General features: G+C 37.9%; 1 protein-coding gene across 1 annotated transcript in view; it reads right to left on the bottom strand.

Moving 5' to 3' along the window:
- Positions 1-17,415, bottom strand: part of ABCA4 (ATP binding cassette subfamily A member 4) — an 82,997-nt gene that overhangs the window by 24,201 nt on the left and 41,381 nt on the right. The window contains exons 17-26 of the mRNA XM_021404332.1: positions 16,081-16,302; positions 14,364-14,568; positions 11,675-11,773; positions 7,499-7,723; positions 4,860-5,037; positions 3,481-3,612; positions 2,637-2,776; positions 1,558-1,695; positions 1,129-1,316; positions 289-379 (exon numbers count right to left, since the gene is read on the bottom strand). Of these exons, the coding sequence (XP_021260007.1) occupies positions 289-379; positions 1,129-1,316; positions 1,558-1,695; positions 2,637-2,776; positions 3,481-3,612; positions 4,860-5,037; positions 7,499-7,723; positions 11,675-11,773; positions 14,364-14,568; positions 16,081-16,302 (1,618 nt within the window). The remainder of the gene's footprint in view (positions 1-288; positions 380-1,128; positions 1,317-1,557; positions 1,696-2,636; positions 2,777-3,480; positions 3,613-4,859; positions 5,038-7,498; positions 7,724-11,674; positions 11,774-14,363; positions 14,569-16,080; positions 16,303-17,415) is intronic.

Here is a 17,415-nt window from a genome sequence, read left to right as displayed (position 1 = left end):
ATACAATAAATAATAATATAATATATAAATATAAATAATATATAAACATATAATATTAAATAAAATATATAATATATACATATAAAATATATATATTAAATATATATATATATAAGGGATGATGGTATGCAAAAGCATGAAGAAACCTTATTGACTGTTACAATTAAATACAAATATTAGGCAAGTGCTGGAAAAGTGGACCTCAGCAGCAATGATCTGTAGGGTGATACTGCAGTACAACGGGAGACATTGCCACATGCCAGAATGCTAAACCATCCCACTTCTTACCACCTAGTTCCTGCTCTTGAGTTCCTTCTTTATCATTGTGTGCACAGCTGGAACAGGAGCAGGAGCACTGAGATCCACAGCTACAAAGTGACTAGCACAGACAAGCAACAAGGAAAGATGAAAGTGCTTCAGATGCATGCAAAATAAGATGCAAGTGTTGACCAGTTTGAGTCAGTGAAAAGTATGTCATATCTGAGGCATCTGGAACATTTGCACTGAAAGTTATTTGAGGACTGGATTAAGAAATACAGACCACCTACGTAATACACCTGCATAAATTGTGTCTGTCAGTTCTAAATTACAGGCAAATACCTGGGAAAATGCAAAGAGCAGTAGCCATAAATATACAGATTATGTTGGTACTAAGACTGAAAGTGCTACCAAAAGCAGAAACAATCCAGATCCATACTTCTCAAGCTGTAGAAAGCTGATTTAGCTATGAATTAATTTCTACTTGCCTGGTATTTATGCTAGTTCCAACAGAACACCATGTTTACAACCAGTGTACTGCAGTCAGAAAGACCAGTATATGCACAAATGCAACCTGACAGGTAAATGCTTTAACATACATAACTGAACAAAGTGAACTATCGACCACTGAAGGCTTCATGTCCACTTAGCTTGTCCTTCTGAATTTGTATTTATAAAATAAGAAAATATTATTACAGAGATTCTCATGCAGCTATGTAATTTCACAAGGTGTTACCAAACTTTGTCATTGCTTTCTTTATTCTGAAATCAGTTTTATGCAGTCTCAAGCAGCACTTGATTGCTTCCTACCTTGGAGCATGAAAATGAACTTTTCAGCTTACACACGCAAGGAAGGAAGTGCATACTTACTACACTCTTTCCAGTTCTGGTGTTTTTCATCTTGCGAACAAGGGTGAGGTAGAAGCCAGATCCAAAGCAGTTCTTGAGGAATACTGGAGAGCCTGAGCAGAAGAGCTTCCCTTGGGATATGATAGCAATCCTGTCTCCAAGGATGTCTGCCTCATCCATGTGATGGGTTGAGAGGATGATGGTTCTGCCTTGAAGGAAGAGGGACTCTCTCAGGAACTCGAAATGGTGCATAATTTTTGGCAATTAATGCAGGGTTTTTTCTGTACCACAGCCTGTACTCATGGTTTGCCACACCCATAGTCATCTGCTCAAAGAACCCTATTTGCATGTATCCCTTGCACTAATAGTTGTTAAAAAAGCAGGCACTGTATCTGTACAGTATCTGTGACAGGTTTTAAAAAACTCAGTTCACTCTCTCAAACCTGTTACCTGAGCGGTACTTCAGCAGAAGATCCCAGATAGATCGCCTAGAATATGGATCAACTCCAGAAGTGGGCTCATCCAAGACTACCACTTTTGCTTCACCAACAAAAGCAATGGCAACAGACAGTTTCCTTTGCATTCCACCTACAAGAGGACAGAGACATTCAGGTGTCTGAGATGAACAACGCAGGTTGTAAGGATGTAACTTTCAGAGCTTTTCAGAGTAGGGTCAGGCAAATCGGTACAAATAAAACAAAATCCATCCTCATCAGAAATGCTTCTACAAAGTTACATCAATAGTCACATTATTTTGTGAAGTTCAAAACAGCTTTTTTTTTTTAATAGAATTCACTTCTGTGTCACATTTTCTAGTACTGTTCTGAAGCAAAAGGAAGAAGATCTGAGATTTTTCATGTTCTCATGTGAAATCGGCCAACTTTTACAGTTGCAAGCTGGACAAAGTAGTGTAAGAACTCCTGGCTGCTTATTCAATTCAGCTTTTGAATCTGGAAGTTAAATATATTCAGATACACTGCATGCACTTTTACTTCAAGAATTAAATAAGTATTCTGAATTATTTTTATTGACCCAAACAGGGGATCAGGGGACCAATTTCTTGTGTTCAAACAATGTTTAGATGTGATACTAAGGGACATAGTTTAGCGGGGAAATAATGGTGGTAGGTGGACAGTTGAACTAGATGATCCTGGAGGTCTTTTCCAGCCTTGGTGATTCTATGATGGTATAATATTTCATTCGCCTTGAAATAGTAGACATTGTATTTTGCTGGCTTTTTTTTTCTTACATTGATGGATATATTTTTTATATAATCACTTAAATAGAACAACTTTAAGTATATTTGAATTTGTCACATATTTAGAAGCACAAACTTTAAGGAAAGGTAGTGTCAGCTTCACTATTTGTGTAGTTCCATTAAGCAATTTCTCTGAGAGTGAAGACCACCCTAGTGCACAGTGATGTGGCAAAATACAGCCTTAAACATGGAACTCAATACTTGAGTTCTTCACCCAAAGACAAGGAAAAGACAGCAGAAAAAAAACCTATTTGAAAAATCTGGTGGGCACCTGACAAATTCTGAGCCTCTTCATTCCTTTTATGGGTGAGGCCCATGTCTTCTAGCATCATTTCCAGTTCTTGCTCAGCTTCATCCCTGGATCTCCCCTTCAGCTGGGAATAAAACAAGATGTGCTCTGCTACAGTAAGGCTGTGAAATCAGACAGAAAAGCACCAAGACAATTTAAACAAATTAGCAGATTTTCTCCCAAATAACAAAAAAATAGCTAGAGCTTTATTTTGCTGAAGGAAGAGGGGCTACTTTATCCCAAATCTGAATCACAGATATTAGTTGGTATCAACACACTTCACTCAGAGGTCATAGGACCTTCCTCCATCTTTTCAAAGTAGAAACTGCTGCCAGAGGATCAAGCTACCCACATACCATAATAAAATGAAAACTAACATGGGCAGCAGCATTGAGGAAGAAAGGCTGCTGCTGGGATGACCACAAACTGATGGCAGCGAGGCAGTAGTGCATGGGTATAAATGGGTATAAAAATATCCTGCTGCTGCACTGTTGGTCCAGATTTTTCTGCTTTATGAAAAAAAAAAAAATGTGTCCTAAAGTATAGTGCATGAATCCACAGGCTGAACTCCTGCCAATCCATGCCACAACATAAAACAACAATACCAAGAACAATCATTCTCTTTGCAGCCTCCTTTGTTCCCAGCTAAATGATGCAATAGAATTCTACTGAGCACAAACAACAGCTATCCTACAAGTGTGTTAAGAGTTAGAGAAGTACCTCTGGGATACATCTACTGCCAGCACAGCAAGAGAAACCACACAGGCTTTGGTGATAAGCCACTCATGCACCTTTACTCCGAAAGCTAGAATGGAATGATACATACTGATTAAACAGGATGTTGTGCTGAGGGCACATGCCTAGTCTTTGTCGAATGGAGTCCATGTGAGTTTGAATATCCAGGCCACCAATGAGCACGGTTCCAGAGGTGGGTGGGAAGAGGCCTGTCAGTATCGACCTGGGGAAAAAAAAAAAAACGAGGAAATGCCCACTCACCTGTCCTTCTGATCCAGACTAGGAAGACACCTTGCATGATTCCACTAGATGGAGCACGATGACTTCTTATTATGGGCATTGAAGAAACAACTCTAATGAAAAAGCATATGCATACATACTCTCGCCCTACTACAATGAGAATCTTGTGGATCTACTAATGTGTTAAACTTCCGATAAACCTGCGTGTATGGTTCTGTTTCAGAGTAATTTGCTAAGCATGTTACACCACTCCTGTGGTACAAATGGATCTAAAATGAAGCTCACTAGGACCAGTAATGTTTGAAGGTCTCCAGCCATGCTGATCAGCACATGCCCTACATCCTTATTTTCAGTGAAATGGAAGGGGTCAGAAGATTAGGTTGCAAATGGATGGTATAATGGATTTTTCAGTTCTGAAAATTTCAAAACAAAAGACATTTTTGTTTTTATCAGGAGAATAAGAAATATTTGCAAAACATTTCTGTAAATTAGAATGCTTTTATTTTGGGTCAAACATTTTTTGTGGGACAATTATAAAGTTTTGAAGGCAATTTACTGTGCATTTGAGATAAAAGTCTTTTTTAATTAAAAAAAACTGGAGAATATTGTACTGAAGCACTTTGATTCTTTCAACATTTGGTGAACTCATCACAGAGTGATTAAATGCTTTGTTCACCAATTAATCCTCTTTTGCCAAACGCAGTCCTGAAGTCTGGCTTCCTGGGACTCCAGGGTTCTATAGCTACAGGAATATTTTAATCTTGGTATAATCTTGCATGTACATGACCATTTTACCTAAAGAGTGTCTGAATTTATAAACCTTTGCATACAGGCAAAAAACCATGACTGACAAAGTCAGTTAGACAGAAAAACCAGAAATACACAGACTGTGGCAGCTTTCAAATTCTCAGCTCTTTTTAGTCAGAAGATCTTTCTCCCTCTTCACCTACTGGTTTGGACATGTAAAATGAATGTTGGGGGAAATAATTGCTTCTTACTTTCTATACTTTCACTAGTTTTTGTCACTCACTGCCTTCCTCTCAGCATTTTGGCTAGTGCAGGATACCTTCTCTTTGTCTAGGGGTAGCATTTCCCTGTATGGGAAAAACTTGATGTTGTGTGTCAATCTAGCTGCAGGGGTGGTGAGACACAGGAAGAGTGAAAAGGGAAGGTTGCTCCTCAGGACTCAGAGCACTGCGAGGGATTTGCTGCTTTGAAATACAGACTTACATGGTGGTTGTCTTTCCTGCTCCATTGTGACCAAGGAAGGCTGTGATCTGGCCTTCGTAAAAAGTAATATTCATCCTGTCTACTGCTGGCTTAGGTCTGTTTGCAAAAATCTTCACCAGGTTCTGAATGCATACTCCTGGAATCAGTCCTGTTGGCTCAGGTTCACAGAAGGTTTTTACTTGAAAAGCAAAAAAATCAAGAATGAGAAAAGAATATAAAGATGTGTTCATCCCAGCTTTGATGATGACACATCAGTAAGTGCAGAGGCAATAGTACATACCCAGTAAAATATGGCATCACGTGCCAGGGCCAGATTCTCCAGACATACTTGTATCTAACTGAAGAAAGATTCTAAACTGCAGTTCAATTTACTTAGATTAGAGTGGCAGAAGAAAAGGAGCCCAGAACTATAATGGTCTGTGGAGAGGTAACTCACTAAATCAGGTGGATTTGAACAAGCTTTCTGTTTATATTGTGTAGCAGATTATTTGAGACAATTGTCTGCAGATACTTAGATAGGCTGAGAGATTACATTAAACAAGCAGCATGTTGCCTTTCCAGCCAGGCTGAAATCTGCCATTCAAATCATCTGCCCAGCTGTGCATTCTTTTACCATGATGCTTTAAAAAACAACATTTGCCTTTAATCCTGGTAGGTGAAATTTACCCCCTTGCTGAGGCCAGCTCAAAACTTAGGCAGTAGTTAACATGAACTGGAACATGGAATGGCTTTCTCTCAAGATTAAAAATGCATTATTGTAAATAGCACCATCAGATTTTTTATTGCATTGACTTTTAGACAAAACAAACATCCTTTGAAGTAAATTAAGCCCCTGGGCAATATGAATTATGGGAGTTGAGAAATTTAAATAAAGACACCCCTCCCCCCCCACCCTCCTATTCACTTTTGTTTACACAGAATACTTAAGGCTTTGTAGGAAGGTTTGTTTTGCAATTGCAGTTTACTTAAATCATTCAGTACCCAGCAGGCCTGTGTGGAGAGCAGCCAATACCATCTGGGTGAAACCAGCCCCACCTCCATTAGTGGCTTTTAAGACACTGTTATTAAACACAATGCTTGGGAACAAGTCCCAGATATGTAGTACACTAGAGACCTGAGTACACTAAGGAGCAGATGAAATAACTCATCTAGACAGGGTACCTTCATCTGAAATAAAATGATGCTTGTAACAAACATTTTCTTCTGCTTTTTGAAGGAATCTAAGCTTTTAACTCAGTGGGTCTGAAAGACTAATTAACAAGTTCTGAGGCAAACACCAATGATGTCCCCCAGTATCTGTTTTGCATCTTTCAATATGTAGTGAGCAGAACAGAACATTTCTCTGTTCTGATTCTATGCCCTCAAACAATTTTGGACAATCTGGTCTGCTACTAGGCAGCAGCGTTTGTAGGGGATGCAGGTGGGGCCTTTGTGATATGCTCAAAGTACAACAAGCAGTTAGAACGCATTTATATTGTCTCCTATGCTCTGTTAACTTCTGCTAGTGCTGGACTGCACCAGAATCAAGCTTTTATAACTATTTCCCATCCCATTACTATCACATAAAGCACAAGTGCTAACACGACGCCGTTTTGGAAAGTATCTTTGGACTACACCAGGTGTGCTCTTGGCATCTCCATCCATCTCTCAGTTCCTGTATAGCTGGCTGAAAGGGAAGGAAGGCTTCTTTGTGCCTTCAGCGATAGGCAAAGCCCTTCCCCTTTGTGGCCATGTAGCAGCTGGAACCAGGGAGCTGGTGAACACAGCACCACCAAGATAAGGCAGTACTAGGAAAGATTGACTGAGGTAACCTTTGCCCTCTGCCTGTCTTTTTTCTTTTGAAGTCCTGTCCTGTTTCTGTTCACCCTGAATGCACGTTTTCAGTGCCTACGTGAGGAGCTCTGATAACCCTATTTTATCACTGGCTTCTCAAGGGAGAGCTGTCTGTAGTAGTTACTTTTGCTATGGAATCCGTATGCATTCCTCTGAGCATCACATGCAGAAAACTCTGGCTCTCCACAAAAGAAGACACAGGCACTTAAAAACAAGACAGGTCATTCAGTAATTCTTAGGTTGTGACTAATGTCAGCATCAGTAAAGGCTACAGAGCACTTTCTACACAGCACTTCAGATAAATCCCTTTGAAACCAGCCTTTACCCTCAGATGCAAGACACACTGATGATAGGCAAAAAAAAGGCAGGGGGAAGGGAGGCAGGAGGGAACAACATTCCTCTCAGCACAAGTTTATATTTATACATATATTTATATATATTCAATTTATATTGAAATTATGGTTCTGTTTAATTCTAGGAGATAAGTATATGCCTCTTGGAAGTTTCCCTTAGCAAGAACACTAACTTGTTAAAGAGACAGCCTGTATTTCCATTGTAACAAACAAATTACAGAGCTTTCCTGTAAGAAAACTCTCCTATGGGTGGTGGCTAAAATATTCTGAGGGATCTCAAATGTAGGGAAGTCAGTAAGAGAGTAGCTGGGGGAGTTAGTGCCCCTCTCAAGCTTAGCTCTGGTAGTTGCATACTATCCTCTGCAATGACTCCAATCATTCCCATGTCTACTTTGTTATTAAGCGCAATGAGTACAGAGTCTGAGAAGTACTCAGATTGCTCTCTCTCCTTACTATTCATTTCATCTTTGTCCTGGACATCTGTCTTAGGCTTCCCCTGCTCGCCGAGTTCTTTTTCTCGTTTGTGTTTACATTGTTTGTTTTTACCATCCTTCTTCCCCTGGTTGTCATTCTTTTCTTCCGACTTTTCAGGTTCTTCAGATTTCTTTGTTCTGCTTTCATTTCTTTCTCCATCCACGGCCTTCTGATCCACACAGCCTTCTGACTCTGAACCTTTTTCTATATAAACCAAAAATAACCAACATTTAGTCAACTAAAACTTATTTTCCTCATTCAAGGTACTTTGATGAAAAGGAGGTAGTCCTAAAATTTGAGCTCTGCAGGAGCATAAATCATCACAATGCATTACTGAAACTAGAAACACAGTACTTGAGTCCATGTAGCTTGAAGTCTGCTTCAGTGTCAGGAACAGACATTTAAGGAAGAAAACTGACAATTCTGCAATTATAGATTCAAGAGTAGAACATTTTATATATTTACATTTTGTTCACGCAGCTCCAGACTAAATTATTCACCAGACTAAGAGAAAAACGATACAAATATTTACTGGGCTTATAGAGACTCAGAGGAACAAACAAACAAACAAACAGCTACTTTGATTAAGAGAGTAGCTGCAGGCCAGAGTGAATGAGCTGGTGTTATTTTTTGTACAAGAATTTCTGGCTTTCCAACTTGGTCTAAGATCTTGCTTCCACAAAGTAAGCAGTCACACAAAATCACTAATGGGGACAAGCTTGAAGCACGAAGAAATGTGACGTACGAAGAAGGACCTCCTGAAGCAACTGTTTACACAACAGATTCAAGCTGGTAGCCTGGAATGCAGCTAGAATTATCAAATGGTCTGGAACTAAATTTTACTATGGAACTTCACCATAACTTTCTGCTTTAAGGAGTTATAGCACACGAGGCCATATAAAATTGTTAAATGGATACACAGCATCATAAACAAATTTACCTAGTCACCAAAAATGGGAAAATCAGTGAAACAAAACTGCTTTAGAAGACTTTAAAATTATCGAGATGATTTACCAGTTTAGTTTTATTTTCAGCCTTGCATCTTCATTATCTGACATTTTCTTACCCTATTTTCTTCCCAGTGTATTAACCAGTCATGCCTAGTGTTACCCTTGAAAGAAAATATAAGTGTTGAGAGAAGTTTTACATCTGTTCATGTAAGCTGAGGAATCAAAGAATTTTAGTTCTTCAGAGAAATAGGTAAGAATCATATGCTTCCTACACAGGAATCCATCAGATAGAGCTGATCTTTCCAATCGTCCATGTTTGAGAAAACTCAAGGCAATGTTATTTGGAGGGCAGGATGAAATAGTACAGAACAATTTTTAGTTATATTATCCACATGCCCTAACACTAGTTGAGATAATCATGGAATAATTTATATCAGAAGGCTTCCAAAGGTATAAAAAATAGGCCAACTTAGAGCAGGCTAGCTATCTCAAAGAGTGGAGATTTCACAACCTCTTTGGGCAACCTGTTCCAGTATTTGACAATACCTTCACAGTAAAGATTTTTTTTTCTTATATTGAATCAGAATTCTTGTTTTCCAGCTTACATCCATTGCCTTTCATCCTTCTGTTGGGCACTTCTGAGAAGCCTGGCTCTCTCTTAGCCTTCTCTCTTGGCAACCTCTCTTGAGGTTGAGAAGATCCAGTTCCCTCAGCACCTCCCCATTTGTCATATGCTCCAGCTTCTAATTAACTTGGTGGCTCTTTGCTGAGCTCTCTCCATTAACTAAATGTCTCCCTTTCACTGGGGATGCCCAAATGGACAAACTCAGCATTCAAAGTACAGTCTCACAAACTCTGACTAGAATGCAACGATCATTTCCATTGAACTACTGACTACACTATTGCTAATAAAGTTCAGGATGGAGTTGGTCTTCCTGGCTACAGGGCACACTTGATGGCTCACGTTCAACATGTTGTCCATCAGACCATTCCTACAAAGCTGCCTGCTAGCCAGGTTGTGGACAATCTGTACTGTTGTAGGGGGTTACTCCATCCCAGATACAGTATCACGCATTTGCTTTGTTGAACTCTGTAAGGTTTCTGTGAAGATATTTCTACAGCCTGTTTTGGTCCCTCAGAAATAGTTGCCCTGTGCTCCACTGTTTCCTCCAACTTGCTATCTTCCACAAACTTTCTCAGGGTGCACTCTATCCCATCACTCAAATTTAAAGATATCAAGGAGTACCAGCCTCAATGTCAGTCCCTGAGGATGCCACTAACTGCTTCTCAGCTGGGCTTTGTACTGCTGATCACACTCCTTTGGGCCCAACAGCCCAGTCAACTTTCTATTCACTATATTGTTCACTCAAGCATCCTACATCTGACTAATCTGGCTATCAGGATACTACAGGAATTCACGCTAAAGGCACTGCTGAAGGTTTGATGACATCTGATGCATTCCTTTTCTTCAGTAATCCAGTGCTTTCATCACAGAAGAAAAACAAATTAGTTAGGCATGATTTGCTCTTGGTTAATCCATGTTCTTTATTTACTTTCACCTCGTCCTTCAAATACTTACCTTCTGAGAAGGATCTACCTTTTAACCTTACTAGGTACTGAGGACGACATCATCAGAATGAGGATGAGAACTGCAGAAGAGTCTACAAGATTTTGCCATTTTTTTTTAACAGTAACTATCAGGTCAGCTCAGCTATCTGTTATAACTTCACCCACAAAATAAACTCTAGGATTTACTTAGGCAAAATGTTTTATTTAAGCAATACAAAAAACAATATTAAAAACTGGCAATAAAGTAGAAGCCACCAGCTTTTCTGTTGAAGGCTTACCTGGGCAACCAAATCATTTGGTATTATCAAGCCTAACAAATCACGTATATCAGTTGTATTGGTAATACATTAACAATACACAGAATTTATGAGTCATTAAGTTAAGCAGAACATTGATTTGTTTTTTATTGAATTTAGGTTAAGCTAAGAAACTAGAAAATGGTAAAATTCTGTAAGCAACTGTGCTCCAAATTTTAGATACTCGAAGGAGCTCTGGTGCAGGATATGCCCAAATTCCACAGAAAGACAATGAGATGTAGCAGCTGACATCTGCACTTTCAAAAGTTTGTCATTCATCTATAAACATGACATGTTCCAAGTCTTCCTTCAGCTCTTTCCTGCTCCTTCCTACGCATATTCTAAACTGGTGGGCAGCAGCTGCAAAGCACAAACTGACTCTACGATATCTAGACAAGCCTCTACCATTCTGAATAGCCTCACAGCAAGTCTAAAGGAGAGCTTGTTCATTATCTCAAAATGTACAGCAAAGCAATGCCTCTTCAAAGAGAAAATATTATCGCCTCCCCTTTTCTGACAGAATATGTGAGCAGTGGATGTATTATCAGCACATTTACAGATAGGATAAACTCTCTTCTGGTCTTAAAGTGTTCTCTTGAAATGACACCGTCTTGTCAGTAGTTTGAATAGATGAAGGGTAAAGATAGTAATAAAAAGACTGAAGAAATTATTTCTTCGTCTGATGTTTTGATTAATTTCACTGTTACTTGTCAATTTAAGACAGGTTTCAAAACACCACCTTTAGCAAGCCTCTTTTCCAGACATTAATCATCTTTATGCATTAATTCCCATTTAAATACAATCACCCCCACAATGTTACATATAACTATGCCAGTATCAATGCACAGAAAAAAAGTGTAAAAGCACAACTTCAGGATTCATTCAAATTGGTCCAAAGGTGACATTAATTTTGATCTTGCTTACAAATCAAAAGAAAATGGTTAAATTAGTTTAAATTAGGAAATAATCAGGTTTGGATAGATGTGGGGGCCTCACTGTAAGTAAGATCAACACTGTTTCATTCTGACTAATTTAACAAATGCTGTGTTGGGCAAAAAGAACTCCTTGAATGTCTCAGAGGGTTTTAGTTAGAGAGTGGTGAGTTGATGATTCTTGTTAACCCTTGGTTTAAAGGCTCTCAGATGGAACACTGACTCACGTCTAGCAACTCTAATAATAGCAGGTGACTACAAGTTCAAAGGCACCTGCTGAGATTCCCATTACAAGGCTGTCCCTAATCTTTGCAGCAATTTGTGTATTGGAAATGTTGTACAGCCACCTCTAAGCAGATTAGTGGTTTTCAAGTTATTTCTAAATACCAAAATTTTAAAAGAACTCACCATCTGCAGTTGCTGTTTTTTCAGCTTTTGGGTTTCTAGAACCAAGCCAGTAAGACTCCTGCAAAGGGAAATACCAAGGCTGTGGTAGACCATAGTCCCCTACAAGAAAAATAAGAAGGTAATGTGCACTTTGTAAGCACATTCTTCTGTGAGCACAAATTAATCTAGACAAAATCTGAATTATAATTACAAACACTCGCAGTTGCATTAGTAATCATAGTGTTAGATATCAGAAGGCCAAACTACCCACTAACTGCCTGGCAGAACAGATTTTACTTGCCTTTTTTTTTTTTTTTTTTGGACAGGAGTAAAAAAAACCCAGAAAATATGTGATCTGATTAGCCCTATATATTATTGAGTAGAATGTGGTTTAGTTACAGAACAAAGCTATTGTCTACCTGGAGTCAATTTGAACCCTTGCCAGCAAGGCAGCAGTTGCCAAGGCACATCCTGACTGCTTAAGTGGGGATCTCAGCCTTACTCAATCCTTTTCTTTTAATGCCCCCTCAACACTCAAGACTGGACATGAGCAAAAATCTCACTATATTTATACTTATTACACTGGGCCTGAATTCACAGCTGGCAGTGAGAAAAGAGACTCTAGCTGCTGTTTTAGCACATAGCCTTCTGGGAAAAATGACAACAAAGTAATCCTTTTATTAAATAGAAATGGACTTTTTCTGTCAAAAGTTAATTCTATTTTGAAAAAAGGAAGTACAGTAACACTACCAGTACTTGTTGGACCAGACTAGAGTTAGTGCCAACCAACACCACTTTCTAGGATCTTACTGATTCATAGAATATAGGGATCTGAGCTGCTGTGTATAAAATAGGCATCCTTGTGAACCTACATGTTATTGATCTTGTGCTATTTATTTAAAATAAGCAATCAGAATTTGTGATGCTCATTGATAGGTGGTCAGTTTTCCCTTGTTGAAAAACCATTTATGAAAGTGTCTTTTTTTTCTGACATAAAAAATAGCCTTTATGTCAGGCTCCCATTATGTTGTACTCCCATTACTACAGACAAATGCCCCATCTGCCTTCATAAAAATTTTGCCTTGCATTTGTTACAGACTGTATTATATCCTTATGAAGCTGGAAGCCAAGTGAACTCCATTATCGAGCAGAATGCTTAAATAGCCAAAGGACTATGTGTCAGCAAGTGGTCATCTGCAGAAAAAACTTGAGCAGGAGCTGATCCATATGATTCAAAGGATTAGCCAGGAAACTCATACAGTAAACTGCAGCATGGATTTGGAAGGGCTACACGTGTGTAAGAGAGAAATGCTGAGCAAAACATCAGAGAAACACAGGACAAGACAGACAAGGAGATACTCAGAACAAATATTGGGAGGAACTGAAGCTACCTGATAGAAATGCAGAGAAATACTACTTTTGTGCGAAGTCTTGACAGAAAAAGATATGCTTAGAAAAGTGAGCAAAGAAACTTTCTCCTGTTGTTTAAGTTTTGCTGCATTCACAGATACAGCACATAATGCATACTTAAAAAAAAAATGAAAGAGATGTGCAACACAGGCTTGTCCAAAAAGGGGCTTTTATGAAAGTTACTCTGTATCAGCTTTGAAAATAAAAAGATAAATAATAAATTGCATTAAACTTCTTTGGGAGAACATGTTTGTTAAAATTCAAAAAGGTATTAATTTGGTATAGCAAGGATCACCTAGGAAAGGACACAAAAATAGCAAAATTAAGGCCATGTTTTAATCTGAAGCAAAATATTCTCAGACACAGCAATTAAAAAAAAATACGTTTCCTGATTTGGATGAACTATTCTAAGTGATGTACTCAGACAAGCACTGTCTTACTGTAGCCATCAGTTACTTTTTCTTCATGGCTAGAAAATCTGCAAGATCTCAAAGTCTGAATTACCACACAATCAAAGAAAAGAGCATCTTGCAAATAGTCATCTGCCAAGAAACACATTCTGGAACTGCAGTTCACATGCAGAGCAGAAAATGAATGAAAATAAAGCTTGCTCACTTGCATAGCATAAGAGTCTGCACTTATTGCTATGTAATAATATTCAATAAGAAGGAAGATAACCATTTAAAGTACAAAGATGAACTATTTTCTCATAAAGACATTCCCTAAGCTTTGTACTTGATAACCAAGAAAGTCATTTGTGAATTTGGAACTAGAACCAGGATGCCCAATAAGAGATAAATCCATGAAGAAACTTTCACAGCTGCCTAAGAAACAGTACATCTTAGGAAATAGTGTCACCCTTTAAGAAAGGATTGGCCTAATGTGGCCATAGCATATTTATGAACTAGAGTCATTATTTTGGTATTTGTAAAATGTCTAGGTGAGGGTCATAAATTCTCACTAGAAATGGTTAAAACTTCTCAAGAGGAAAATATGCACATATATTGACTTTGAAGATATTTTTGTTAATTTAATTTCTATTTAAATTTTAACACAGAACCAGAACTTGCATCATCTTTCTTCTTTCCTCCATTTCCCTTCATTTCAGGAATGAAATGGGAGAAAGGAAAAAGAGAAAAAAGGAGAAGCTCTTAATAAACCAGCGGGGCCATAATGGGTAAGACTCATGATCTACGGTGTCAAATATCCTGTTTCTGAAAGAGAAATACTCAGAAACTGATTAGATTAACATAATTTAAAACAACTACCACTACTTTATATGAATAAGAAACTGGTGTACCTGGAAAAACGTGATCAAGGTACCAAGAAAGTATTCCATACAGAAAAGCGTCAAAAAGCATCATTTTAATGGAAAATAGAAAACTATATTCGTCTCCTTCCAAGGGACTGGTTCTGATGTTACCCCACTGTAGGCCAAGACCTTGCTCTTCGTAGCGTGACAAGTATTCTGTACCAAAGCCAAAAGCTACTTGAGAAAGCAAACTCTGGAATAAAGAAAAAAATGTCATTAACTCAGAGGGGCATTTTTTAATACAAGCACAAAAAAAAAGAAGACCTTTAGAGACTGGACTTCAAAACTTAATACCACATAAAAATAGTAAGGAAAAAAATGTTTTCACTTTAGTATCAGACTGGAATGTCTAATTGCCTGATTATGATGATCATCATGAATGGTGGCAATTCCAAGTAGTAATTAGCTATAATAGACTGAATTCAACCTTTCTTTAGTAACATGAGAACTTTCTAAGATTTTTACATTTTTTTTACATGAATGTCTTCATACAGAAAATACTACGGATTCATCTAGAAATCTGACATGTACATTTTGTCTATCATGAAGAAATAAACTGCCTGGGTGTATGAGACATGTCCAGTGTCAGGAACAAGGTAAAGCACATCAGATGCTCAGAATAATGTTTGGTTTTCAGATAGCACTCACTGTTCAATTATTTTACTTTTCCTAAAAAAGATATTTTTCAGACACTCATCCATACGCACAACCCTGCTGTATTCTTTGTAATTAGCTATTCTTCAGAGGCCAGCTGTTGAAGAACAAATATAAGACAACCAAACATACCGGGAACATAAAAAAGCATTCACTGCTTCCCACTAGAAAATATCCTTTCTAGGTTCCCACATCCTTCCCTCCTTGGTGAGAAGAGAGTTATCTTTATGCTCAGACTGTGTGTAAATTTCAAAATTTCGTCTCAAATCAGAACTTATCATAGGCCAACCTTACTCATTTCCTGACTTAATGACAGGATCATTTTGCATTGTATTGCTTTTATCTGTAGAACTTAATAGAATATGCTCTCAATCTACATAGATTTCCTAATGTAAGAGTAGAAGACAGTGCATCTCTTAACTGTTAAAATGCTCAGCAAAGATGAGGAGACTGCATTTAGTTCCCCTTCTCCTCTTTGTGATTCATTGTGCCAAAGAAAATCAATCTAAATAATTCTGCATGCACATAGTTCCATTTCATAGAAAAGTAAAAAGATGCCAGCTTCACAGTAAGATATTTGTCAGAGCTTTGATGTACGTTTTCAAATCCTACTTCTAAGTTCACGTAAAGTAGGAATGTGAACATGAGCTCTTCTCAACCTTATATTACCCTGCAACTAGGTTACAGCATATGAAAAAAACACCCCCTTCTGTTAACTGCCTTTTTATTTATTAAATGTGCCAGAAGTGAAAATTTGAATTATAGAAATTGTTTAAAATTTTTTGAACTATACTGATTTCATAACATCCCAAAAGTAAAATAATTTGTACTGAATTTTCTAAAAGCCATAAAATTACCTGTTGGTCACTAGGCCTGCTAAAAGCCTATTCCCTTCCAGTCTTTAGTTATTTGAGAGAGGTCTAGAAGTGTGTGTTCATATGAATGAAAAAAGCTGAGAGGAGGAGGTGTGCAGTGCTTTGTTACTCACACACAGACAGTGAGCAGGGCAGCTAAAATTTGAACCCAAAGATATTATGAGTGAAAGACTTACTGCTAGGATCTTCAGGTTAACAGTCATGCGATCTTGCCAGACAAAGCAGACAATGTGAGGCAGGTACAAGGTGAAGTACAGGACACCACTGCAGGCAGCTGCTAGATTTGCTTTGGAGAAAAAGGTGCTGAACAAGAAACATTGCATTATGGTGGCTGTAGTGAATGTCAGTAGGAATAGGAAGAAGAGAAGTGGACTGCTATAATGCAGGACTTGGCCGTGCTGTAAGCAAAAGGAAAACAGATTAACTTAAGAGTGCTAACAACTTCTGTACTACTAGAAAATGTCACAATTGCCAATGAGACATAACATGTAATGAGCAATAAGCCAGTCTTCCTTACCTAATACATTTTTTAAAAACTCTTCTAGCCAGTAATGTTTCAAACTTGAGGCCATTACAACAACAACAACCTTTCATTCAAATTTATCCTTGCTTTTGGATTGTGACTTCAGGACAGTACCAAAGGCTGCAGAGTTCATATTTGTATTCGATGACTGAATTAAGACTGCAGCTGACTGAAAACACATTCTGTCCTTGTCTTAATATGTAAATGATTCCAAGCAAGAAGTGCCTGAGTGGAAATTCTCATACTTTAAATGAAACCATCTGAACTATCATAAGAATTTTTTCATTCATCTCTTATCTTCTCCTCAGTTCACTTGTTCAATGTGCAGGAAAGATGATCTAAGGAAGCCTGAAAAGAATTCATCTTAAAAAAATATAACAGGAAAATTATAAAGCACTACTTTCTGAACGTAACTTATGTTCTAATTCCAGAAGGCTATCACCACCGAGAAAACCAATTGCAGTTTCTCAGAGCTGCTTGTGTACAAAGTAACCCACAGGATAATCTTTTGACTTCACTTCGTTAGAGCTTTTGTGGATTAAATGTGCTCTCTCAAGAAGAGCATGGACTGCTGCTGAATATCTATTTACTTATAAAACAATGCTGAGATCTATTTATTGGGTTAAACATTATCTTAAGCTCTATAAAAAGCTCAAAATAACTCCATAAGGCTATAAATTAGTTTGAGCATTGTTTTACAATTCCACTGGGCCTATGAGATTGATTTCTTTATCAACAAAGGTGCAATGATGCAATCTCATGTAAGAACATATTTACAAATCTGTCTTGTGCTGGTATAATCAAATTCAGGAAGCAAAGTGAATTGTGATTATAAACATATTTCTCTCTGGTATTAACTACATCCTCATTTTTAATTAAACCAGAATAGCAAATGAAAGAAGGTTTCTGTATCTACTCAAGCTCTTAATGGAACTGCAAAGCACTACAACACTTCTTCATGGCAGATTGATTGAGATACAACAGATTG

Source organism: Numida meleagris, chromosome 7, assembly GCF_002078875.1.
Source record: "Numida meleagris isolate 19003 breed g44 Domestic line chromosome 7, NumMel1.0, whole genome shotgun sequence".
Lineage (NCBI taxonomy): Eukaryota > Metazoa > Chordata > Aves > Galliformes > Numididae > Numida > Numida meleagris.
Note: the sequence above shows the minus strand (reverse complement) of the source record. Positions and strands in the feature narration are given on the sequence as shown.